At 41.7% G+C, this 27,719-nt stretch overlaps 1 protein-coding gene across 1 annotated transcript in view; it reads right to left on the bottom strand.

Moving 5' to 3' along the window:
- ASCC3 (activating signal cointegrator 1 complex subunit 3) overlaps positions 1–27,719 on the bottom strand; it is a 1,010,279-nt gene that overhangs the window by 190,389 nt on the left and 792,171 nt on the right. The window contains exons 27-30 of the mRNA XM_077487192.1: positions 17,206–17,372; positions 16,948–17,093; positions 15,971–16,091; positions 3,784–3,926 (exon numbers count right to left, since the gene is read on the bottom strand). Coding sequence (XP_077343318.1) covers positions 3,784–3,926; positions 15,971–16,091; positions 16,948–17,093; positions 17,206–17,372 — 577 coding nt within the window. The remainder of the gene's footprint in view (positions 1–3,783; positions 3,927–15,970; positions 16,092–16,947; positions 17,094–17,205; positions 17,373–27,719) is intronic.

Here is a 27,719-nt window from a genome sequence, read left to right as displayed (position 1 = left end):
GAAAAATACCCACACATACTCCTGGAATGTATGATATAATGTTGGCCTGCCAGAAACCAGGAAGCAACACAAAAAAAAAAAAAAAAAAATTAAAATAATAATTATTATAAGTAAATATAAAATACCTTCCTATCTATTTTCTAATACTAACAACATAAGGATTAGAAATAGTTAATTTTGATTCAGAGTTTAGTTTCATTTTAATACATGTATACACCAATCTGAAAAGTGAACAAACACATAAAGAATTAAATTATATAAAAATGATAAACAACACTGAACTTAACATATAATATTCCTGAGGTGCCTGCAAGCATGCACAGAAAAGAAGGTTGTTAATTCATAGACATCTGGTTTATACTGCCACCCACAGGTTTGACCAGTAGCAAACAAAAAACCATTAAGGTGGTTCTAAAAGCTGAAGGTAGTTTACCTTCATTCATTCATGAGATCATTAAGTCTTATACGGTATTATACTATCGGAGGATAGTGCCGAGAAGACCTGGAGGTGTCTGGAACAGATGGGATAACATCTAAAGACCAAGAAGGAAGTTTATGAGGGGAGACAAACAGTGCAATGGAGTGAACCCCTAAAAGGGAAATGCGCAACTGACCTATTTTTAGTTCCCCTAATTCCATTCATTAAAGCGAGAGCAGAGTGTGAATGGTGGTGGAATCCTCTCCTTTTTCTATGCACACTAAGGATATATGAAGATTATTTATTAGCACAAGCACACAATTGCTTAAAGGGACCCGACTACTTTACCATTTTACTCGTCACCATAAGTTCAGGTTTCATCCTGCCTTTTATTTTTCTGCATTTTTCCATGTGATGATGTTCTGATGTTACACAGTATATATTAACTGCTTGCCGATCAGCCGCTGTGATTATACTGCTGCAGGTTGGCACGATTCCACAAACCGTCGTAGCTATACTCTGGTCACTTTAAGGAGGATAGCAGACGCAGGCGCACCTGCTGCACAGCGGGTGTGCCGATGCTCATGATGACCGCCGGCCACGAGCGATCGCGGGCATGAGAGGCAGAACAGGGACATATGTGTAAACACACGTCCCAGTTCTGTGAGGAGAGCTGAGAACCACAATCTCTCAGCTCCTATAGTCATGCCCATCCCCCACAGTTAGAACACACACCTAGGGAATAAAGTTAACCCCCTTATTGCCCCCTAGTGTTAACCCCTTCCCCGCTAGTGACATTTATACAGCAATCAGTGCATTTTTATCGCATGAACTCTGTATAATTGTCAATCAATCCAAAAATGTGTCAAAAGTGTCCGCCATAATGTTGCAGTCTCGCTAAAAATCGTAGATTTCTGCCACTACTAGTGAAAAAAAATAAAAATAAAAATGACATAAATCTATCATCTATTTTGTAGATGCTATAACTTTTGCGCAACCCAATCAGTATACACTTTTTGCAATTTTTTATTACCAAAAATATGTAGAAGAATACATATCGGCCCAAACTGAGGAAAAAAAATAGCTTTTAAAAAAACAAAACAATTGGGGCTATTTATTACAGCAAAAAGTACAAAATTGTTTTATTTTTTATTTTTTTTACATTTTTGTTTAAAGTGCAAAAAATAAAAACTGCAGAGATGATCAAATACCCCCATAACTGGTGTTTATGAACGCATCAGTTGTGACATGCGTTGTTGGGTTTACAATATGTTTTTTTGTATTGAATTTAATTGTTGTGTGACACTTCTAATTTTGCATATTTCTATTTGTAAGGTGAGGGTTTACATACACTTTAAGTGGTACACCTTTAACTTCAGGGAAAAGTAGGATAAATAAATAACAACCGTATTAATTGGTTTACAGCTTGGGATGTAAGAGGAACACCCTTAACCCTTCTTCTGACATATCAACATCAGGGACAACATGTTTACTTACTGTCTAATATATCCCAATGACTTTCACATGCCATTTTAATGATATAACCAATGCTATTCACTTAACCTGTCAGGGATCATAAAGTTATAGCTGATCAGAGTATATATATTGAAAGAGTGAAGTGGTCTGCAGGTGTTTAGCTCCCTAATATCTATAGCACCTCAACATTATTTCACGGACAGCATAATTATTCATATATAAATGTAAAAAAACAAATGAATCCATGTTCCTGCTTCAATAGGCACTGTACTACCAAACCACACCGTAAACTGTGATGTATAAAACCCTTTAGACCAGAAGTCTCAAAACAGTCACGATAAGAAAAAAAACACCCACTCAGCCAAGTTAATCAAACACTCCATGGAATACAAAGTGTATAATTTATGAGCAGAGAAGCATTAATATAACAAAGCATGGCTATTAATGATTGCACAAGCACAGCTCTAAACAGTGCAAAACACCCTTATTGCTGAGTACCAATACTACAACAACAACAGTCCACATTTACAATTTGCTATAATCTGCAATCAATATTTTTCTTTGCAAATGATCAATCTGCACACCATATGTTTACCATATCTGTTGAAAACTTTAATCAGAACATTCATTATTTTTACATAAAAATAATGTGATAAGTTTAGCCAATTGCTTTCTGTTAAACAGATACCTCATAGTAATAGCTAAAACATGCATTACTTTAGTCACCGAAACAATGAAAAGATAGGTGCACATATAAAATCTACTGAATGGTATAAGTTCAGATAACGTATGTGATGTTATGATGTTAGACACACTTGCTGGCTAAGTGCTGCGGTAGATCACTCTTGTGTAGCCAGGGAAATATTAGGACTGGGTTATTGAAGGCACATCCTGCCACCCAAGTCTATATGATTCAAATGTTTTTAGTTAAGGGTAACTTTCATTTTTATTTTAGTTTTATGTTTATACTTTACTCAGTCTTAGTGCCAGTCCACACAGTGGCGACTTGTCAGACGACCTAGCCACCTGACAAGTCGGGCTCCATTCTGTACTATGGAGCAGTTCTAATAGGAGTGACTCAAGTCGCTCCAACTTAGAAAAAGGTTCCTGTTCTACTTTGGGACGACTTAAGGGCGACTTGCATTGACTTCTATACAGAAGTCATTTTGCAAGCCACCGCTGAAGTCATGTGCAGATCACCTTGCAAAGTTGTGCTGCCCCTGTGTGAACCGGCCCTTAGGATCCCCAAAACCCAGAGAGCATATGGAAGCTAAAGCCTCAAAAATGATTTATGGACGCACTTTATCTCACCTTTGTATTTACCAAAAATTCAACAGGTCACCTCACTAGCCAACAAGAAGTAGAAGTGCAAGAGGAGGTAGGAAGGCAGCACAATCAAGAAGCTGTAGTCACTATTTGTGCTCTGGGTTTTAGCTGGGAGTATCGGGAGCCACCCTGGAAGATACGAACATCTCCAAAGTTTTTCTTAAATACTCCTTAAAATCTTACCCGTTATCACAAAAAATGTTTATATGCACCCCCTGGGCTCCCACCCTCATATCTCCACACAAGATAGCAGGTTTTTTCAGTAGAAAGGTTGCTATTTTTGTTTGCATGTAATCAGTAAACAGGTCATTGATGAACCTAGCTTAGCATTGTTTGAACAATTTGGCCTTTCTGTAAAAACAAACAATTGTTTCAACGGCTGTATAAGTATTTCTCTGTATATATTCCTCCTTGTTAACGAACACTATACATATAACAGATTTACTAAATACTATTTTACAAAGCCAGTGATAAATTCAGAATTTTAAGAAATACAACTATTATCGGTATAGTAATTTACCTTAGGGAGACACACATGTACTGTATGTTAAGTAAAAAATTACCTCTCTTTCATCCATATTGAGCCATTGTTTGGGATCATTTTCTGTTGCTAAGAAAGCAATTAAATCAATAGCTGTCAGCCGAGTCTGACGCCTGGATGACACAAAGATGAGCACAGGTTTTGCAGGTGAATGGCTTCGTATAGCTGTGAAAAAGAAATAAAACAAAATGAGGCGTTTGTTATCCAAAAAAAAAAAAAAAAAGATCCTGTTCCTTTAAAGCATGCTATACAGCACAGTGCTTGTGCTGTGTAATTTGGTCTCCTGTAACCCCAGAAATACCTGGCTGATTCTGCCCTCCCCTCTGTAAACTGACCACGGTATATCATGCCTGCTGAGCCCTGATACCACGGTCAGTTTACGTGCCTCCGTCATCCATAGTGCTCCTGTCTCTCCTCTGTCCTCTCTCCTCTCTCCCCCTCCCTGCCTGTGAGCTCCATGTCCGTGCCCACCCCCTCCCCTCCTGCTGCTGAAATTAAATTTAAAATCCTATATAATCTTGTGTGTTTGCTAATGATATGTGTCTGTACCCTAGCCATGGTCAGAACTATACTAGTGTCCCCAAAAATGCAGTGTTAGCAGGATCAGACCTGCTCACTGCCAGCACTTGCGTTTAACAACCCCCCCCAATAACAAGTGCAGTGTAAATTTTCCATGTACCTCTGATACATTGGGACTGATTTACTAATTTACTAAGATGAATGCGCTGCGCTGGTTCATACCTTAATTTGTGCGCCAGATAAATTCACACAGGGGCAACACGACTTCCAGCGCGACTTTGGGAGGCATGACTTGAGTGTGAATCACAGTGCGTCTTGGGGCGACTTACAACACAACTTTAAGTCGCCCCCAGGCCAGGCGACTTTAATAAAAAAAAAACGGCATAGGTTCCCCGCCAAGAGCATACCAGGCCCTTCAGGTCTGGTATGAATATTAAGGGGAACTCCGTGGCAGAAAAATAAATGGCGTGGGGGTCCCGCACACAATCCATACCAGGCCCTTCAGGTCTGGCATGGATTTTAATCCGAGCACGGAACTTGGCAGGCCGCAGGAAAAGAGGGGGAGACGAGAGAGCGCCCCCTCCAGAACCGTACCAGGCCACATGCCCTCAACATTGGGAGGGTGCTTTGGGGTCCCCCCCAATTTACCTTGTGCTCATGTTGATAGGGACAAGGGCCTCATCCCCACAACCCTGGCCGGTGGTTGTGGGGGTCTGCGGGCGGGGGGGGCTTATCTGAATCTGGAAGCCAACTTTAACAAGGGGACCCCTAGATACCGGCCTCCCCCCTGTGTGAAATGGTAAGGGGGTACTTTTGTACCCCTACCATTTCACCAAAAAAGTGACAAAAGTGTTAAAAATGATAAGAGTTTTTGACAATTCCTTTATTAGTCTTCTTCTTTCATCTTCTGGTCTTCTTCCTTCTTCTTTCCTTCATCCTTAGGTTTCTTCCTCCTCCATCTTCTTCTTCCTCTAATTCTCTGCTTCTTGCTCCAGTGTTCTCGACCGCCATCTTCCTCCACGTCATCTCTTCTTCCTCGATTTGTTCTCGAGCCGCTCAGCTCAATGGGAGGCTTCCGCTGTGTGACGCTTCTCTTCTTCTGACACTTCTTACATAATGGAGGGCGGAGCTACCCGGTGACCCCGCCCCCTACGACGCACGGTTCCGTTATATAAGTCTCAGAAGAAGAGAAGCGTCACACAGCAGGAGCCTCCCATTGCGTGGAGCAGCCCAAGAATGAAGCAAGGAAGAAGAGATGCCGTGGAGGAAGATGCTGGATGAGAACACCGGAGCAAGAAGCAGAGGATTGGAGGAAGAAGAAGATGGAGGAAAAAACCAAAGGATGAAGGAAAGAAGAAGGAAGAGGACCAGAAGAAAGAAGATGAAAGAAGAAGACTTTAATAAAGGAACTGTCATTTTTAACACTTTTGTCACTTTTATGGTGAAATGGTAGGGGAACCCCCTTACCATTCACACAGGGGGGGAGGCCGGGATCTGGGGGTCCCCATATTTGTTACTTGGACAGTTATAAATATACTTCCTCACATCACCCCCATAATATTGGCACTTCCACCTTCTTTTAATTCTGAGTTGAATAATGCGTGCGCCAGGTCTATAGCAGCGCACCGATCGGCGCCTCCCATGCGCCAGCATGTTTATAGTAAATGGGGAATTGCGCTGTGTTACAGGCGCAAATGCTTTGTGAATACAATAATGGCTGTTGTGCATTGGCGTGCGCCGCAACTCATGGCGCAAAGCGTTTGTAAATCAGCCCCATTGTCTGCAAGACCACAGTGTTAGCAAGATCAGGACTGATCTATGCTAGCACAAGCAATTCATTTTATTTCTAGTACGCAATACGCAAAGAGGTCCCTGATTGCTAGCCAGGGGCTCTATTTTCCATAGTCACCCCTAGATACCTGTAAAGTTAGTGTCCAAAGTGTAAAAAAAAACAAAAAAAAAAAAAGTACACTAGTGAGGAGGTGTACAGGATTCTGAGTATAACAGATAAGAGCAAAGGGGAGGCCTCACTGTCAAAATCAGGCTAAGAGAAAGAACCTGTAGCAAGCAATGGCACCCTAACAGCTAGCTTGGACAATGTTGAAGAGGTCTATGCTAAAATCAGGTTTACTTGACCCCATGTTGCTGCAGTGCTAGAAACACATACTGTAATGATGCTCAGATGCAGCAAGGCACAAGTACTAGCGTTGCACTACTTTTTGTCAAGCACCAACAGCATAGTACATACTGCAGCATTTCATTGTGAAGTGGTGAGCACCAGCAGTGCAGTACATGTTGGTGAGGTGGCTAGTACTAGTTGCATAATGCAACTGCAGCCACCAAGAATTTGAGGACGGGCCCATAGGAGACTACAGTAGCCTTCCAGAGGTGCTTAAAAACCCTAACTGTCTGCCCCCAGATTGAGCAGGAGTTGTTATACCCACATTACCAGCGTCACCTGGGGTTCAGGTGGCAAATAGCCAACTTAACAACACCCCTTGACATTCTTGAGCTGTTTTTCACAGAAAACCTCTATACTTTAATTGTGAGGTCATGCTTATCCCCTACAGTACATCGCCGCCAACCCAAATTCATAACTTACAAGGCCATTTGAGTGGAAACCTATCATGGTTTTCTAATTGAAAACTTTTTTCGGCTTAACCCTTAACATGGACATAACAAAAAAGAATGAAATGCAGTTATATTAGTCCACATTCCCGATTCATCATATTTCTGTGGTCTCTTCTGCAATAGCCACCGCATTTCAGTGACAATAACCTCTGTTGTCCCCGGGGTGACCCTGACTATGATTAGCTCCACAAATTTGGCCTCATAAATTACCTGTTCCAGAAATTTGAAAATGTTTATACACCTCAAGAAAACATGTGCATTGATGAGTCCCTTGTGCATTTTACTGGCAGGCTTGCAATCAAGCAATATCTTCTCAGTAAGTGTGTCAGATAACGAGTCCAAATGTATAAGCTCTGTGAGAAGGCCACAGGCCATACACATTGCTTTAACATTTTTGTGGGAAAAGACAGTCAAGTGGAGCCCACAGGATACCCAGACTACATGGGAGCAGCGGTAAGATAGTTTGGGACTTGTCACCCTTGTTTCATACTGGGTGCCATTAGTATGTGGACCCCCGCTGCTGCTGCCTGCTTCATCTCTTCTGCTCTATAGCAAACCCCTTTTATGGAAACCGGTATGCGGGCTTGCTCTTGAGTCAGGCTGTTTGTGTTTATAGACACACCCAGAGCGGATCGGCTATGCCCCCCGCTCCCTCCTCACAGAATGTGACTGATAGCAACATGAGCCAATGGCTCCTGATGCTGCCTCTGTATCCTGTGAGGAGAGGAACAGTGACCAGTGTTGCTGCAGACAGGCACAGCGCTGGATCGAGATAGGACTCAAGTAAGTTTATATGGAGGTGAAGGAGTGATACAAATACTGGAACATTTTTGGCTTTATAACCACTTTAAAATAAAACTAGAAAAAAGTTCTCTGTTGTTTGTGTCCCACTGAGGGGATTTTCTTCACTCCCTGTTGTAACATTAGGACAATAAATTAATAGGACCTCTCTAATGAGGTCATAGACCATAATAGAAGGATTATTCTTAGCAAAGCAGGCAAGTACTGTAAAATTGAGGCACAGATGCAATAATAACCGGATAGAGTTTATAACCCTTCCCTACTTATCTGAAACTAAAAAAAATAAAAAAGTTAATTTAAGGTATGTGTGAAACATTCATAAACTGCAGCAGGCCAACATGTGGTTAATATATTCCTATAAGATAAAGGATGTAGAGATGTAAAGATTAAAAAAAAACACATAAAATGCACTTTAGCATCCAAGCATGAATATTATCCCTAAGGCTTAATGCACACTTTAGGAGCAATTGACATTTTCTGGATCTAAATGCCCCTCAATGTCAGCGTATTTGTCCATGCACACATAGGTGTTTATAGGCATTTAAAGGCAGAAAATAAACAGTGCCAAGGCATTCAGGAGCAGCAGTCTTTTGGCAGAAAAAAAAAAACATTTGATGTGCCTAACCATGTGTAAACGCATCTAAAAGTGTGTTAACGCTGGGTACGTTTAGTGTTTGAGCATTAAGGAATTTTAATGGTCAGAATAAATTATTTTTTATGACCAAGGAAATCGAACACTCAAGAGTTTGTCTAAGCATATTCACAAATATGCAGCTTTAGGTGTGTTTTTGATGTCACTTTTCTCCTGCAAGGTGAAAGGCTTTCAGAAGAGCTGGACAAAGATCCAGTGTGCACGAGGCCTTAAAATGGCAATATAAAATTCTTGAATTTGCTCAAAACTCTCAACACAAACAGTGCACATCTTTTTGAAGTCAGATTTCAACATTTCTAAAATTCTCTCTCTCCTTGTGGGACACAACTGCCCTTCAACACCTTATTTTTTTTGTTCCTATAAAAATTTAACACATTTTATTAAGTCTTTCTTTTTTAAAACCAACCAAGAAAGAATTAGGAATGAAAACACAAACACCAAGTCAAAAATGTCTACTTTTTAATACAAATTTTGTTTCCTCAATTGTAAAAAAAAAAAAGTGATGGCATTGTGTTTGCTTTTGGCATAAATAGCAGTTTTAACAAAAGTGCTAGAATGCTAACACAGATGTAAAAAACTTACTGACAATTTTACAGCTAATGCAGATTTTGGTCCCTGGACATTATAGTGAACATGGGGACAAATTGCTGCTCTTTACTTCATGAATACTTACACAGTGCCCAAGGGAAAGTCAATAATGCAACAAACTACCCCATCTGATAAGGTTGCTCTGGGATAACTAATCAGAAGTTGTCTAATACAAAGATTACAACTGCTGAATTATAGGAGATTGCTTGTGTATTCTACAAATGAGCCTGTGGAAATACATCATCATTATATACACATACAGCCTTGTAGAATCTGGAAACTGAAGATCTAATGTGTTTTTGCTCCCCCTAGAACAGGTGCGATTAAACAGCAAGAGTCTGATTTATTGTTCATTAGTGGTTTTTACATAGCATTTCTGCAGCCTATAAATAAATGGAATAGTCAAGACCAGTTTAAAATTCCCATCAATGAAACCGTGCTGTCAGAAGGCTAATTAGAAAAGCTAAACATTCATTTCACAAGACACTACAGGCCATGATGTAAATTTTATTTCCAAGAATGAGATATCATAAATACCACCCAAATACCTAAACAAGAGACCATTTATCTATGGCGGAAACATTTAACATACCATATTCTAGGCACATTTTTAATAAAGTGCATTGGATACAAAATGTTATTGTGCAGATGGGCTGACTGTGGCCATAATGCATAAAGACGTAAAAATTATAAAGACATCTTATAAATTCATGTATATAAGCAGCTATTATGAACATGTTTTCCTATTTACTTAATAACTATTACTAAAAAGCTCAATGATTCCATACATTTAAAATAGCTTTGAAGTGACCTCATCACTGACAAAAAAAAAGACAAGACTACTAACAAAAAATGCAAGAGACCACTAGGAAACAGAAAATACAAATGCTATTTCCGCAGCCTGCTCAGCAACAACACTGCTCCATTAACTGTAAACCCTTTGCTGAAGTCCACTGGTAAACCAACACTGCCAGGATTATTAATCTCCCTGGTACCCCGCAGGGCTCACTGGTTCCTTCGACTGCCCTTCACATCACTACAGGATCGGCAGCTCTGAGAAACAAGTAAATTAATGAACTAAAGGTGATTTTTTCCTAGCAAACTTCAGCAAAAGATTTGTTTTTTGCTTACAACTGATTTTTATTGGAGTCAAACACGAAAAGGTATAGCAACATACACAATATCACATTGCAAGACCATCATAATGCTGTTTGTTTACTAAGGTTCTCTAACAGCTTCACAGAACAGGTGTATTTATACTGAGATTAAATTACAAACATGTGGACTCTATTTACTAAATTAGGTGACTTATGAAGGCAATTGGTTCCACTATATTTTAGTTAGAGGTATCGGTTTAAAGGGGGCTGAATACAAATGCACGCCACACTTCTCAGATATTAAAAAAATAAATAAAAAAAAAACATTTATCATTTTTTTACACTTCAAAATGATGTGCCACTTTGTGATGGTCTATCACATAAAATCCATAATATCATATAAAATCAATAAAATACAATTACATTTTTGGTTGTAATAGGACAAAATGTGGGAAATTTCAAGGGTATGAATACTTTTTCAAGGCACTGTATAAGTCATGAAAATGCCATACAGGCAGTCCCAGAGTTACAAAGATATGACTCATACTTACAGAGGGAGACAACAGGAAGTGAAAGGAAATCTACCCTCCTGTAAGGCCCCTTTCACATGGGCTGTCTGACCAGGTCCGCCTGTCATGCCACGTGATGGTCTGATGGTCTTTCCAACGGACTTGCCTACACACGATCACACCAAAGTCCGTTTGTTTCTAACGCGATGACGTACAATGGGACTAGAAAAGGAAGTTCAATAGCCAGTAGCCAATGGCTGCCCTTGCGTCTTATTTGGTTCATTGGAATAGCATACAGATGACCAGTTTTCCTTATAGCAATTTATTTCTGTTGGAAAGATTTAAAACATGTTCTATTTCAAGGGCCGTCAGAATTTTTGAAGAAAAAAGTCAGATGAAGCCCACACACGATCAGAATATCCGATTAAATGATTCCGTCAGGCCTTTTCAGACAGAAAGTCTGGTTGTGTGTACGCGGCATTAGTGTTTTAGGCAGACCTGATCAGACCCTCCAGTTTCTTCTATGGAGCGGTGGATATCAGAGGACACATGCTCGCTGACACCCGCCGCCATCCAATCCACACCTGTCCGCCAAAAACAAACAGATGGTGGTCCTATTTTCCATCCATCCAGCTGGTTGGATGGCAACAGATGGAAATGGACTGCCCCATAGAGGAGACTGGGACTGTGTCCATGTCTGCTCTGCATAGTGGAGCGGACATGGACTTGTCCTCCGCCTGCTCAGCGGGGATCAGGGGAGAGATCCCCCACTGAGCAAGTGGATTCCACTGGACACCTGTGTGAAAGGGGCCGAAGAGTTATCATGGGGAAAAGATGTCTCCACTGAAGCTTTATCACCAATCCTTGTTTCCACAACAACCCAAAATGTTCAAAATCCAATTGTCATAGGGACAGAAAGTGAGGTGAAATAGTCTCAACAAGGACACAGACAGTAAAACGTTACAACGGTGTTAACCCTTCCCAGTGTTATCCCCCCCCCAAAAATTCATTTTTTAGGTGGAGTTACACTTAAAAAAATGACCTGTTCCAACTTGCATACAAATTCAACTCAGGAATAAACCTTGTTACCCCGGGGACTACATGTACAAAGAAACAATAAGAAAAGAAGGAATAAAGAAAGTAGTAGATAAACTGAAGGGCATGTAAACATATTTGTAAAGGCATGAGCATTAGAGGTCTATTGCAATCAGCATAGGACTTCCAGTAACTGGGAGAGAGAAAAGTAGCACTTTGATAAGAGTTGATGACTTATCAGGGTGTTCCTACTCCTATATTGTCCAATTTACAGTCTAGGGACAGGCAGGTAACACTGCTGTATTCCCCAAATGTAGTTTAGGTGTAAAAATTACAAAAGTGGCTATACGGAATTAAGAATTATTTAAAAATAGTTAAATAGGCTAAAAACACATCCAACTACTGTAATATGAAATATATATGATAATAAACATAGTGCTACCCCTGTAGGAGCCGCATGCTTTTTTTTTGATTGGTTTTAAAGAATTAACTGGTACAAAACAGATAAAGAACAAAACAAACACCTCTAATCTAAGTACACAGTTAAGAAATAAGTTTTGAAATAAAGAAAAATGGAAGGGCCTCTGCATTATCGTGCAGCACACCACAAGCAATAATGAATACATCACATTTATTTTCCCAGATAACCACTGAGATTTCTCATATCACCTTTGTCCTGAAATCATAGAGGATGCAACCACCCAATAACTAGAAAATCAGATAATATGTGGCCATTGGTGGAGAATCTAGCCATAAGTCCCACACCTTGTTGAACTTTCGAGAACACCCACAATATTCATAAGTTGTTTTATAAAGGGGTATCACATTATTTACCTAGATTTTCCATAATTGTAAGCTAGGGCCTCCTTAGTCTTCCACTTGAAGGTAATAGCCTTACGGGCATAAAAAAGCAGCAGACTGACAAGGGTCCTAAGAGCCCAACAGGGAATTAATGCGCCCACCAGCCCGAGCAAACATACATAGGGGGATCTCAACAGTGGTGAGGAGCCACATGATTTAACTGGCACTTCTCCAAACTGTGCAGAGGCTACCAATCACATAGGCAACAGTCCATTCACTCTGACTCCAGTAAAGAGTCTAGGGAATGTCTTTTTAAGATATTATAGCTTTTAGAACTTTTAATAGTAGAGGAGTTAGGGTGTATGGAATACTCCAAAAATATTGACTTGCAACAGGAGGACACATTTCACTTGGTGACACGTCTTTGAACAAAGGGCCAGAAACTAGACCCTGTATAAGCTGTGTCAGTAAAGTAGAACAGCACACAAATCAAATATATAATACGCTGTGCTATAAAAATATAAATCTAAATAGTAAAAAACTGTGCTATATATCAACAGCAATAAATTGATATTCATGCAGTCCATAAAACACACAATATGCAAATAAAGTGACAAAATGCATTCACGTGAAAAATTCTATAAATATATAAAAAAAGGGCAATCAAAATCCTTAAGAAAAAATATATATGTGTGTATGAAAAATAAATAAGTACTAAAAAATATATAAATATATGCTAGATACAAAAAAATGAAAACTGCAACAAAGTGCTGTGCATTATTCAAAATATCAGTCCATAAGTGCTCCAAAATAATCAATGCGATTCAGTGGATGCTGTTAAACTGATCCAGTAATAAGGTGCTGTATTCACATTCAGGTGTTCTCCCTAGGTATTAGCAGCTCACCTTAGGGAGTGTGACCTTGCTGTTGAGCTTGGTCAATGCATGCCTTAGAACCACTAAAGGGTTCAGCAGTGTATCCAGAATCCTGGATTGGTCTCACTTATGCCTCAGTATCTCAATGGAATACCACTTATGCCTCGGTATATTAATAGAGAGAGGAGGATTTGATGATGTAGTACGTAAAATGATTTATTTATAAAACACAATAAATCCCCCACAGGGTACTTGCAGTAACACGGCGCGTCAGGGTGCCACTCTAAAACAGCGCGAATCAACAGGATAAGCCGGCCGATAATGGGGTGGTGTGCTGATTGTTCCTGGCAGGTCCTCTGCCGAGCATTCCGTCCTGCCCCCTCTTCCAACGCGTGTCGATACAAGGGGTTTTCCGTATCTTCCTCAGGGGGCAATATCTATATCTATCGAACAGCACACAGTCACTAGGATCCTAAATTTAGGTCAGTATCCCAGGGCACGCTCCCTTTCAGTCTCCACAAGGCAATGAGATCTCCAGACTAGAAACTGCTTAGTTAGCTCCAATTAGGAATAGACCCCACAGCTCTATTATACCTCGATTAACATTGGCAGACTCCAGCAGAATTGTGTCAAAAGGGCAGTAGACCCAGAGGGCTGGTAACATCTCCAGCAGGACAAGAACAGGGCTGTTCCAGACTCCAGACTATTTATGTAACCCAGCCAACATACTGGGTACACCTCCCTTGGGATTGGCTGCAGGACAATAAATATTTAACCACTTCCCGACCAGCGCACGACGATGTACGTCGACAGCATGGCACGGGCAGGCATATTGGCGTACATGTACGTCCAATATTCGTTGCCGCCGTGCCATCGGGAGCGCGCCGCCGGCGGCGCGCTCCCGCGCTGGTCGGGACCTCCGTGAGTCCGGTCACGGGACCCGCGGACTCGATCGCCGCGGGCATCCCCGCGATCGTCTCACGGAGCGGCGGAATGGAGGAAATGCTGTATAAACAACATTTTCTCATTCTGCCTAGCAACTAGTGACGCTGATCTCTGCTCCATGTGATTGGAGCAGAGATCAGTGTACACTAAATGAAAGCCCAACCCCCCCACAGTTAGTAACACACCCCTAGGAACACTTAACCCCTACACTGCCACCCACAGGTTAACCCTTTCACTGCCAGTGTCATTTACACAGGAATCACTGCATTTATATAGCAGTGATTACTGTATAAATGACAATGGTCCCAAAAATGTGTCAAAAATGTCCGATGGGTCCCCGACAATGTCGCAGTCACAATAAAAATCGCAGATCGCCGCCATTACTAGTAAAAAAAAAAATAATAAAAAATTATTAATAAAAATGCTATAAAACTATCCCTATTTTGTAAACGCTATAACTTTTGCGCAAACCAATCAATAATCGCTTATTGCGATTTTTTTTACCAAAAATATGTAGAAGAATACGTATCGGCCTAAATTGAGGGAAAAATTTTTTTTTTTATATATTTTTGGGGGATATTTATTATAACAAAAAGTAAAAAATAATGCGTTTTTTTCAAAATTGTCGCTCTATTTTTGTTTATAGCGCAAAAAATAAAAACCGCAGAGGTGATCAAACACCACCAAAAGAAAGCTCTATTTGTGGGAAAAAAAGGACGTCAATTTTGTTTGGGAGCCACGTCGCACGACCGCGCAATTGTCAGTTAAAGCGACGCAGTGCCGAATCGCAAAAAGTGGTCTGGTCTTTGACCAGCAAATTGGTCCGGTCTGAAAGTGGTTAAACTGCCCATTTGGCCTGTATGTTTTGGCAGTCTCCAGAATGCAGGGGGAAAGCAAACATACCTGCAGTCTGTGAGATTTAGAACAGCCCAGAGAAATCGATAGCTGCTCCAATGATTACAGAGGAGCCAAAAAGAACTAAATGTACCTATTATCCGATAAACTTACCTAGGAAGGTGCTCTATAAAGTATTTATAATATTGAGAAAAAGGAAAGGGAGTGTCTAGAACACAACTTTTTCAAGCAAGTTCTAGACAGCCTCGGTTCATTTTCAAAGTGTAACATTTACTGGATGCCAAAAACATAAGTTCAACAGAGTACAAAAAAAAAAAAATATGATCAGCCCCATGCGTCCCTTCAAAATAACTCCTTATGGTCATGAATTTGACAAAAATACTGACACTCCATACACTCAGCATATACTGTATGTCCACTGTATATATGCACCTATGTGTCTTCCATGTATACTGTATACCCTAGGCCAAAAAAAAAAATAGCATATACAATTGCTTCACAAGCCACACTGTCATTTATTATTAAACAGAAACGCTGTACTTGTCTGTAAACTTTAATGGAATATGGCAACATGGAGGCATTTTGTACACTGTTGGGGTACAGAGCACCTCCACAAATGACAGTTCCTGCTTGTGTGATCAGCTCACCGATTTCCCCAGAATTTAGGCAGTATTCCCTTTAAAAAATAAAATAATTTGTGAGATACTTCCTTTGAGTTAACAACCAATGATAATGTCCTGCTATTTTTACCTGTGTTCCAATTTGTTACCCCCTTCCACAACATAACAGTTGGGAAAGATTAGCAGTTATGCAGCCAGCTCTGATAGCCAGGCAGTTTTTACACTTTAGTGCTGCCATTCAAAACAGTCAAATTCATAGTTTAATAAATTCTGACACTTACCTTGAAAAGACGGCTTATTCATGCTAGCCATTCGAGGGCAGTAATGTTGTCCCGGGAATCCCTGAATATGCACCTCCAATGGAACAGGTCGCACAGATGGACGAAAATTAAACAGTCCCATCTACAATGTTATGGCATAAGACTTTATTAAACACCATTGAATGAAAAACAAATTTAGGAGGATCTACAGTCTTTTGTAAAAAAATAAATAAATACAATTAAAAGTCAGGAGCTGTACGATAGATGCTGACATTTAATGAATGGATACTTACCAGTCCAAGAGTCCAGTGGTGTTATCATCTAGCCAGTTCTTCACTGGTCTTTGAGTTTTTACAGTGCTTCAAACTTGCTTGGGGGAAGGCAAAATGTGGGAGAGGGTACCTATCAGAAATAGGTAACTGCACCCAAAAACAACCCCCCCCCCCCAAGTGGTAGATGAGGAGGAAAGGCAGAACTTCACATTTTTGGTGAAGTTCTGCTTTCCTCCTCCTCCTCTACCACTTGGGGGGGGGGGGGGGTGGATAGAGGAGGAGGAAAGGCAGAACTTCACATTTTAGGTGAAGTTCTGCTTTAAGATACAGAGTTCGAATCTGCAGCTTGTAGAGAAAAATTTAAACATGTCCAGGAGTTGTATTTACAGCTACTACAAAACCTGGTCACTGGTTTGTAACCATACATTTTTCCTGAATTTTTCCCTGTAAGTTTCAGCAAGTGAAACTCACAATCAGGTAGGATTTTCAGCAGTTTCCAGTGCATCCAAAATAAATCACAAAAGTCTGCATTATGAGTAGCAGGAGGGACAAATGAAGTTCTTGGATAAGAGGATAGACCCAACTACCTATTAGGAGTGGTAATGCACAATCACATGTATCCGATACAAAAAAGTAAGTTGCAAAATAATTGAAATAATAGTGTGGACAAGAAAAAGCTACATGTTATTTTTATCCTGCGTAACCCTCCAAAAAAAGCTCACTTACCTGCCCAATGCCCAACCAATCAGCAAGATCTCTAGCATTTGCCAGAGCTGTTGACAAGCCAACAACCCTCACGGTCTTCTCTGTGTGTGAGGAAATAAAGTTTGTTCGGGACACAATAACTTCAAGTACAGGTCCTCTTTCATCCCCTAAAAACAAAACAAAATGCAAAATGTTATGTTACACAATGTATATTGACAAAATAATTTCCTTCTGCAACATCTAAAATGTTTTTTGCTAGTTGAATTTGTCATAACTTACCAAGCAAATGGATTTCATCAATGACTAGAATGGCCACCTTCTGTACATAACTTCTGTTCTGCCAGCTCCTGCTGACTCCATCCCACTTTTCTGGGGTAGTGACAATGAGGTCAGCTTCAGCAATAGCTCTCATATCAGGAGTGACATCGCCAGTCAGCTCAACAACTCTGTTAAGAAGCAAAGTTTTTAACTAATGTGAAAAAACGTAGGCCACAGCAATAAGGTTTAAAAAAAATAATTTCTGAACATTTCCTCCTAGATAAGCTGTATTTTTAAAGAGGAAGTAAACCCTGATGGGTTTACTTCCTCTTTCATTCCCTGCAAAGGCAAAGCATAATGGACTACTATGCATCGCATAGTAGCCCATTATGTGTCACTTACCTGACACAGGAGCCAGCGATGTCACCGCTGTCCCCTGTAGTCCGGCGCATCCATCTTCTCGGTGGGGTCTCGCAGCTCTGCCGCTGTCATTCGGCGGAGCAGCAATGACGTCACTCCCGCGCATGCGCACGGGAGCCGACACGCGCGGCAGCTCCATTGTTGGAAATGCCGCGCTCAGTGCGCCTGCGCGCCGCTGTCTACGGCGCATGTGCCGTAGACAGCGGTGCATGTCTTCGGGCAAATATCTCCTAAACCTGTAGGTCAAAGTGGTTTGTAAGGGTTTACAACCACTTTAAATGGCGTATACACTCAAAACTGGAGCGAGAGAATTACTTAATTTTGTTTTACAATACAAATTATCTGTTTTTGTGCAGGCGTAAATGTTTTTTTTTTCAAACATTTTTTTACATTTTTTTTTAAGAATATCAATGGAATTTTTGTATTTTAGGATGGCCCTCCAATTTAGGCTGTCCATGCATAGATCAAAATTTGGCTGGTTCAGCAGGAACTGGAAACATTTTTATCCATGTGTGGGGCTAGCTTATTGTACACGTCAGTCTATTGATCGACTTGTGTATAAACCAGCCTGCCGTCGGGGATGGCTCCCTGTCGGCAGAATGAAATATATCTCAGCGACACAGATTTCCCTATCCACATGGAATGTGTGGATGGGGAAGGCAATTCATTTGTTTTGTTCAGCCTGCTGGTTGAACAAAAAAGAAGTGACGCTTGTATGACCTGCCTAGAATGAAGGCAGTGGAAGAGACCCTTCACTATTAATTGTCTTTGGGGAGTGGGCAGACTTGGAGGGAAGCATTATGTTCTATATGGGTTTCTGTTCTGTGTAAAATGTAAAGTTTATATGGGAAACTGTAATTTTTCCCTGTTGTTACATGTATGCTGCACTCGGTGTAACTTTGGAAATACAAATTAACCAGTAGAGACCCGCGCTATAGCCAAATGACGGCTACAGCGCGGACCTCCTTTGCCAGGACTACGTCTATTGACGTCGTCCCGTGCACGAACGGCCTGCGCGCCCCGAGGGGCACGCGCGGCACGCTCTGTGATCGGCGAGTCTACGAGACTCGCCTGATCACGGACCTGAGCAAGGGGTCGATCCTGACCCCTTACCACGTGATCAGCTGTCAGCCAATGACAGCTGTTCATGTGATACAATGGAGCCGGCAATCGGCTATTTCACCGGCGGCCGTGATCGGGACATTAGTCCCGATCACGGCCAGCTTACCAGTGCCCACCTGCCCCCTGCCAGTGCCACCTCTGTAATAAAAAAGTGCCCCCATCAGTGCCCATAGTGCCACCCAGCAGTGCCCACAGTGCCACACATCAGTGCCCACAGTGCCACACATCAGTGCCCACAGTGCCACACATCAGTGCCCACAGTGCCACACATCAGTGCCCACAGTGCCACATCAGTGCCCACAATCTGCCTCAACGGTGCTGCACCCCAGTGCCACATATCCGTGCCCATCAGTGTCATCTACCAGTGCCCATCAGTGCCGTCCATTAGTGCCCAGCAGTGCCACCTATCAGAGCCACCTATCAGTGCCCATCAGTCCCATCTATCAGTGGTACCTATTAGTGCCACCCATCCGTGCCACCCATCCGTGCCATCTTATCTGTGCCCATCTTTGCCCATCAGTACTGCCTTACCTGTGCCCATCAGTACTGCCTTATCTGTGCCTATCGGTGCCACTTTATCCCTGCCTATCAGGGCAACTTTATCTGTGCCTATTAGTGCCGCCTTAACTATGCCTATCAGTGCCCACCAGTGCAGCCTATCAGTGCCCACCAGTGCAGCCTATCAGTGCCCACCAGTGCCGCCTCATCAGTGCATTTCAATGAAGGAGAAAAATGACCTGTTTGCAAAATTTTATAACAAACTATTAAACATGATTTTTTTTTTTGCATCTTTTTTTGTTTGTTTAGCAAAAAATAAAACTCCCAGCTATAATTAAATACCACCAAAAGAAAGCTCTATTTGTGGGACAAAAATTATAAAAATTTCATTTGGGTACAGTGTTGTATGACCGCACAATTGTCATTCAAAGCGCATCAGCGCTGAAAGCTGAAAATTGGTCTGGGCAGGAGGGGGGTTTAAGTGCCCAGTAAGCAAGTGGTTAAAATACATATGCAAAACGCACATTTGGGCACACTTGTGCAACAAATTATCATTTGAGTTGATAACATTTTGTCAGCCTTGATTAGGTCTATTTGTGTGCATAATAGGTGCTGTTCTACTAGTCCTAAAGATAAATAACACAGCATTAATGAAATCTCATCATATTGTCAAGCTTTGTGTTCAGCAGCCAAATGCTAACTGGCGAGTTGAAGAAGAACAGAAACAGAAACAGCACACCACAGGAAAAACAATACGCATTTCAGTCCATTAGCTGCTATGCTAATTGCTTACCCAAACTAAAATTTTAAATCATACAACTTATGACCTTACACAGGCTATAAATAAAAAAGCTTGCACAAAGAACTAAGCCACTTGCTTGAGCAAAGAAACTAAAATTCAAACCACAACAGTCATACATATTAAAATTTCTGCATTTGCTGAAACACACTGTTTTAAGTTTAAAAGTGTGACTTGCAAACACACAGCAAGTATTCAGACCCCCTTTACTTTTTTTCAATTTTGTGATTTTATGATGCAACCTGATACTTCATTTGTTTAAATACATTTTATTTCGCATTAATCTACACTCAGTACCCCATAATGACAAAGTGAACAAAGAATTTTAGAAATGTCTGTGAATTTAGCGAACAATTGCATGGTCGTGCGATATAATACCCAAACAAAATTGACGTCCTGTTTTTCCCACAAATAGAGCTTTCTTTTGGTGGTATTTGATCACCTCTGCAGTTTTTATTTTTGCGCCATAAACAAAAAAAGAGCGACAATTTTGAAAAAAATGTTTTACTTTTTACTATAATAAATATCCCCCAAAAATATATTAAAAAAAACAAATTTCTTCCAAAGTTTAGGTATATATGAATTCTTCTAGATATTTTTGGTTAAAAAAAAGAAAAGAAAATCGCAATAAGTGTATATTGATTGGTTTGCGCAAAAGTTATAGAGTCTACAAAATAGGGGATAGATTTATGGTATTTTTATATTTTTTTTACTAGTAATGGCGGCGATCTGCGATTTTTTTTGGGACTGCAACATTATGGCGGACACATCAGACACTTTTGACACTATTTTGGGACCATTGTAATTTATACAGCGATCAGAGCTACGAATAGCTGCTGATTACTGTATAAATGACACTGGCAGGGAAGGAATTAAACACTAGGAGGCGATCAAGGGGTTAAGTGTGTCCTAGGGAGTGATTCCAACTGTGGGGGGGATGGGCTCACTACAACATGACAGAGATCACTGCTCCTGATGACAGGGAGCAGTAGATCCCTATCATGTTGCTAGGCAGAACAGGGAAATGCCTTGTTTACATAGGCATCTCCCCGTTCTGCCTCTCCTCACTGCAATCGTCGGCCGCCGGTGAACATCGATAGGTGGCAAATTGAAAGGGATGTACAGGTACACCCATTTGCCTGCCTGTGCCATTCTGCGGACGTATATGTGTGTGCGTCGGTTGGCAAGTAAAAATGCATTTAAACAACTGTATCAGGCTGCAACAAAACTGAAAAAAGTGAAGGGGGTCTGAATACTTTATGAATGCACTGCATGTTCCCAAAAACATATAAAGGCTATTCTTAAAGATTTAGAACAGGAATTAGAGAATTCTAGGAGATTTAGGCTATATAACTCATACTAAATTGTGTGCAAAAATGCTGATATATATGAAAAATGTAAGTGTTTTTAAACCCTCAGTTTGTTTAAGCACTTTCATCAGCCAATTTAATTACTAATTGGGTACGTAGCTTCTTTATCTTTTAATCACTGCATGTGTTTTAGTTGGTGCCATGACCGCTACCCTAAATGGCCTGTTTCAAGGTAACTCCTTTCTCTTTCAGCATCATATGGAGCCACCCTTGCATATAGGGACTAGAGTTGTATCTCCCTACACTGTGCAGAACTAGAAATACACAGCCCCATAGCGTAAGATGGCAAGATACTCCCCTGTTCCTCCCTCCTCATCCCTCTCCCTTCTCCAAGGTAAGGGACTGAACTGTCCACTGTTAACGTTTTCCTATGAAAACTGGATGTGAAAATCATCACGAGCAAGCAACATTGAAAGTTGTAAACTTGCAAGTGCTATAGTAAGAATTTTAAAAACTAGTTTATAGATAATTAAAGAAAAGCGAGAGGAGACAGACGGGACTGTTACGGTGCTAATAATAGTAAGAGAAGAGTATATAAATAGGGACTGGTATCGTCCAATATCCCAACTCATCATTGAGAACTCTACTACCAAGTATTACCATCTTATCTTTCATGCGTACCGAAACGGTACCATAGATCTTAATACATGGAAGTACTTAAATGTAAAAAACCCACAAACCCCCACATTTTATTCGTTACCGAAATTACACAAATCTTTAGTTAATCCACCGGGTCGACCCATAGTATCAGGTTGCCAATGTCTGACTGAGAACGCCAGTGCTCTCATTGACAAACACCTTTTTCCACATGTTCTATCCTTGCCATCCTATGTGAAGGATACGATTGATCTTTTACGGATTCTAGATGGTAAACAACTTCCCCCAGGTACATGGCTAGTGGCCCTAGACGTTGAGTGCCTTTACAATTCCATCCCGCACTCAACAGGCATCCAAGTCATGCATTCCTTCCTTCGGGAACGAGGTTCTATTTCTCAGAACTATGACAAATTTGTGCTTCAACTTTTGGAGTTTATTTTGACGCATAATTATTTTATGTTTGATCGTTCCCACTACCTCCAGGTGCAGGGCGTAGCTATGGGCACCAAATGTGCCCCTACCTACGCCAATCTGTACCTGGGGGGGTGGGAACGACACATTTTTTCAGATGACCAACCCCGGGACTGGTGTCAGTTCATCCTGGGTTGGCACCATTACATTGATGACATTTTGTTATTATGGACTGGTTCTCTTAATGAACTACATGAATTCTTTGATAATTTGTCCATCAACCAATTTAATCTTAAATTCACGATGGAATTCAGTCAGACCCAGATTAATTTTCTGGATATATACATTAAATTGGATAAAAATGGCGTCATTGATTCAGCTCTGTATCGCAAACCCTCTGCGGGTAATACCATTCTTCATGCGGAAAGTGCTCACCCTAAATCACTTTTAGATAGTATCCCCTACAGCCAATACCTTCGTTTGCGTCGCAACTGTTCTCAAGACGCAGACTTTGAATTGGCTGCACGGGATCTTACCACACGACTTTGCCAACGAGGCTACAGTAAGACATTACTAAAACGCACCTACAATAAAGTATTAAAATTAAACAGAAATCAGTTAATTTACCCCAAACCTAGATCTACCTCTCATACACCCATACGCATTATAACACAGTATTCACGTCAACATCATCAAATGAGAGCAATCCTAGACAAATATTGGCCCCTATTAACCGCGGATCCAATAATTTATAAATATATCAAGCCTTTTCCCCAATTGACGTACCGCAGATCCCAGTCCATGAGAGACCGACTAGTTACAAGCCACTTCAATACCCATCGATCTGTCAGACCCAACCGTACTGGCACCTATCCTTGTGGTCACTGCGATATGTGTCGTTTCATTCTAGGATCAGCACAAGTCACACTGCCCAATGGTTCCATTCGCACCATTAAACACAATGTTACTTGCAAAACTGTGGGGATTGTCTACATTGCCAATTGCCCTTGTGGATGTTTCTACATTGGAAAGACTAAGCGCCCTTTCTATAAAAGAATCAGAGATCACATGTTGCCCTTATCTAAACGATTATGCACTACAGCGTTAAATAGACATATAGGCAATTCCCATAATTTTGACTCTAACGGCGTACGTTTCGCTGCTCTGGAGCATGTGCCCACTCATGCTCGGGGTGGTGAAATAGACACGCGTTTACTTCAATTGGAAACCCAATGGATATATACTCTAGAAGCCACTAATTATCCAGGTTTAAATGAATACATTACATTCAAACATTTTCTCTAAAAATCATTATCTTCCATACTATTTAATAATCAATATGTTCAATCTTGAACCCATGCAATTTTTCCATGGGGGGCCTGATCCTTTGGAAATAGGGCTACCCACTTTCTGCCAAATTGTCAGTACTCTTACACTCCTATATCCTTGTCCCCCCCCCTCCCCCCCCTTTTTTTTTTTTGTACTTACCCCGGCTACATCTTATCTCTTATGTTTTGTTCTCATAGTTTAAATACAAAACTCTATAGATCTACTTAACAATTGTCGGTTTGTTCATTTCTCATTCATTTCTTTTCTGGTTTATGCATTAATCCACTGGATCCATTTCTATATTACACTTAAACATTATTGATTTTTTGTTCACACTCTTTAAACAGTGCAGTTATTTTTACTGACGTTCTGTAGCGGTATATATTTCTTCAAATTAATTACTACTTGTTTATTGTTTTATTGTATTTTTATGAATTTGTATGGTGTCGGCCAACAAGCACAGTTCTTTCCCCTTATTTTTGTCCATATGTCTCAAGGAATTTAATTGAATTCAGATTAAACAGCCATTTTTCTGACTGTTAATCACTTAGACCAAGTTATATAGGTTCTAATATAGTATATTATTCTCAAATTTTCTCTTTGTTTTTTTGTCCCCCTTTGGGAAGGCCCCCCTTTTTTTGGGGGGGCACGTCCGATCACCTTATTTCCGCACAGATATGGGTGCCTGTACGGACACACAGGTCCAGCTATGTGGAAGCTGGACCTGTTAACATGCGGGTTGCTGGGCGTACGCATCCGCTTCACTAGGTCCTTGGACTGACAGTCTCTGTAGGGCTCTTTTGAGCCCTCTTGAGTGTCTCTCCCGTGTTCCCCGTTACTGCCTGTCGCGGTTTCCTGGTCTCCTTGGTCACGGAGACGCCGCCGCAGAGCATTATGGGGACTGTAGGCCTCCTGTGTGACGCGGGTGCGCGCGCATGCGCAGTTCCGCACTCACTGTCCGCTCACATCCGGCGTCGCTGATCAGACGCCGGGTGGTGAGGGAGATAAAAAGGCGCTCATCAATGCTGCAGGTATGTCCGCCCTGCCGTGTCCACGTGAGATGTTTTCGCCGCAAGGTCAGTTTACCGAACAAGCACAGAGTCTGTCCACACAGACTAGGTTGCTGTTCCAACCTTCCCTTTCTCCCTTCTTGCTTAATTTATTTAAATTTGTTTTGGTCATTTCTAGATCTTAGACTGACTCTTTTGGCAGCTCTGCTCAGAGCCTGAATGTTGTGGTTTTGGTGCTGTCTGCTGTGCGGTACGCTTGGGCTGCCGCCTTTGTGATACAGCAAAAATTGTGACTGCATTTCTTACATGCTTTTGGTAAGCAAAAACTATTTTAATTGACCCAAAAGTATTCTTGAGCACACTGCCCAGCTGACTTTCTCTCTTTTGGTTTTTTTTTTGCTCTGTTTTAGGGCTCCTTTTATACTTTTGAACACTTTTTCCTATTTCTGTGTTCTTCTAAAACTACCCCATTATAACCAAGATTACCTCACGGATCTCTAGACACAATTCCAAGGACCTCCCTCTGTGCAATCTCCAGCTTTCCATTTGCAACATACTTTACATTTAATTAAGCACAGGTACGGCTTAAATTTATTCTTTATTCTTATGGACTCTCTAAACCTATTAATTAACCAATAATCCTTATGGAAGCTTTATCAAGCTCCTTGTGAAGTTTGTTGAATATTAGACTTGTCTGTTCGCTTGATTTGTCTCCTGCAGTCACCTTTTTGGCGGTTTTCTGTGGTCGGTCCACTCTCCAATCCCAGGTGGGGTCTTCCTCTTAGGGACTAGACGCATTTGTTTTAAATTGGTAGGTATTATTTCATTTATACCTTCCAATAAACATACATATACCCTCTGTTTTATTGTTTATTTTACATTGATCAATCCTTTGAGACAGTTGGGCGATGTTGAGGATTAAGAGTGTGCTTTTCTGTACGTGACCGGCTCCATTAATTTTGTTTTATTATTTTTCTTTTTCCATTTATAGTGAACCCTTTTTGTATTCTAAACAAAACAATTTCTCTTCCACCAATTATTGGCTCCCCTGAAGAAGCCTAATAATAGGCGAAACATGTCGGGAATTTTCCATCTGAACTGCCAAGAATATGGTTATCTAAACTAATTGTTGGATTTTGTACACTGTTTTGTATGGTAGCCAATATATGTAATTTTGTTAATTTTGATCTCAGTGTATTTTTCTTGATTGCTTTTACTACATTTAATAAAATATTCTCGGGCGAGCTTCTCAGCGGTTCCCCACCGTCCATCGGGGTTGCCGCTAGTGTGGGGCACAGTCCGATGCCCGTATCGTCCTCGGCACCCACCGCAAACGCCGTCCTCCGGGCCGTTGCTGGCCGCCACCCGGGGACGCGGCGCCGCCATCTTGGGGCCTACTAAAATCCGGAAGCCTAACGCCGGCCCGCGGCGTTCCACGGGCCCCCCTGCTTCTCCCGAAGGTCAGTCGAGGACCCCCCTCACAGCGGTCCCCCGAGAGCCACGTATCCAGGAGCGGAGGATCCAACGAACGGGCCCAGAGAACACAGGACAGGTGAGGAACACGGCGGCCATATTGGTACACCTCAGGCCCACTCTACTCTAGGCCTGTGTGGACTCTCCCTCTCCCCTATCATTTGGATACAGCCAAGCTGCCCCTGTTATCCTCACCCTGACTAACTAACTTTTCTGCTAAGTAAACCTCAGCTGCTCTGAAGCTCCCAGGCCCGAGCTCTGTTTGATATCTATCTGGAGGCCATCTTGCTTCACCCTCCCCCAGTACTGTTACACCTTACTGCTCTTTAAACGACCAGTTTGTGCTGCCCCCACCTGAAGTGTGTTTTAAGTTCCGCACCTACTATACCCCTGCATCTGGGCTATTAAAGGAGTCGCAGTTTGGTGCAGCTACACCCTCTCCTCCCCTTCACAGTTTTGAAGAAGCTTGACACCCCCCTCAGATCTACACGCCTCCCCCCAATAGCAAGATATTACAGTCCCGGCCAGTCACACAAGGCTTACAGATGTGATGGACTATTAGAGACGGGACCTGGACCCCCTGTCCTCTCTCCGTGACTCCCATCTTACGCTTATGTGATCTTTACTGACAGGGTGTCTCCTTATTGACTCATTTCAATCGGCCACGCACCCCATGGGCAAAATTGGGGATCAACGTCGCACCTATTCCTCTGCTATTAAATCGCAGCCCCCTGTAGCGATGGACCGCTATCTGAACAAACCCCCACAAGCTACTCCAAGGGTTTCTGACAGCTCCCAGATCCCACCGGAACAGCCTGACATTTGCACCAACATGCTCTTCAATGATACCTCCACACTCTCATCCTCCCCATCTCCCCCCCTAACGGCGGAGCTACTGGACACTAAATTACACTCCCTACTACAAGCAATCACTCATACCATTGCACAAGAGGTAGGGAAAGTGGCCAAGGAATTGAGAGGGGAGATTGATCAGCTAGGTGAACGCACAGACTCTTTGGAATATAAATTTGATGAAATGGTGCAATATGTCCAGGTTCTCGAGGACGACAACGCCACTATGAAAAACACCGTGACCCAATTACAGGCCCAGCAGGAGGATTTGGAAAACAGGGAACGTAGACAAAACCTTCGATTCAGGGGTATTCCTGAAACGGTGGAAGACAAAGACCTGCGCACCTACCTCCTAAGCCTTTTCAACTTTGTAGCCCCGAATATCCCAGACATAGATTGGCGCCTGGACAGAGCACATCGGTCACTGGCTCCAAAACCCCCTCTAGGGGCCAATCCGAGAGATGTGATTGTGCGTTTTCACTATTATGACAGCAAGGAAGCCCTGACTCTTGCATCTCGTAATCAGTCCAGAGTTGAATTTAAAGGCTCTAAGCTACAAATCTTCAGTGACCTGTCACCTATTACCCTGACAAGGAGGAGAACCCTCCGTCCACTAACTTTGCACTTACAGTCTCACAAGGTGGCCTACCGGTG

The sequence above is a fragment of the Lithobates pipiens genome, unplaced genomic scaffold (assembly GCF_037356315.1).
Source record: "Lithobates pipiens isolate NorthernLeopardFrog02 unplaced genomic scaffold, aLitPip1_a1.2 Scaffold_18, whole genome shotgun sequence".
Lineage (NCBI taxonomy): Eukaryota > Metazoa > Chordata > Amphibia > Anura > Ranidae > Lithobates > Lithobates pipiens.
Note: the sequence above shows the minus strand (reverse complement) of the source record. Positions and strands in the feature narration are given on the sequence as shown.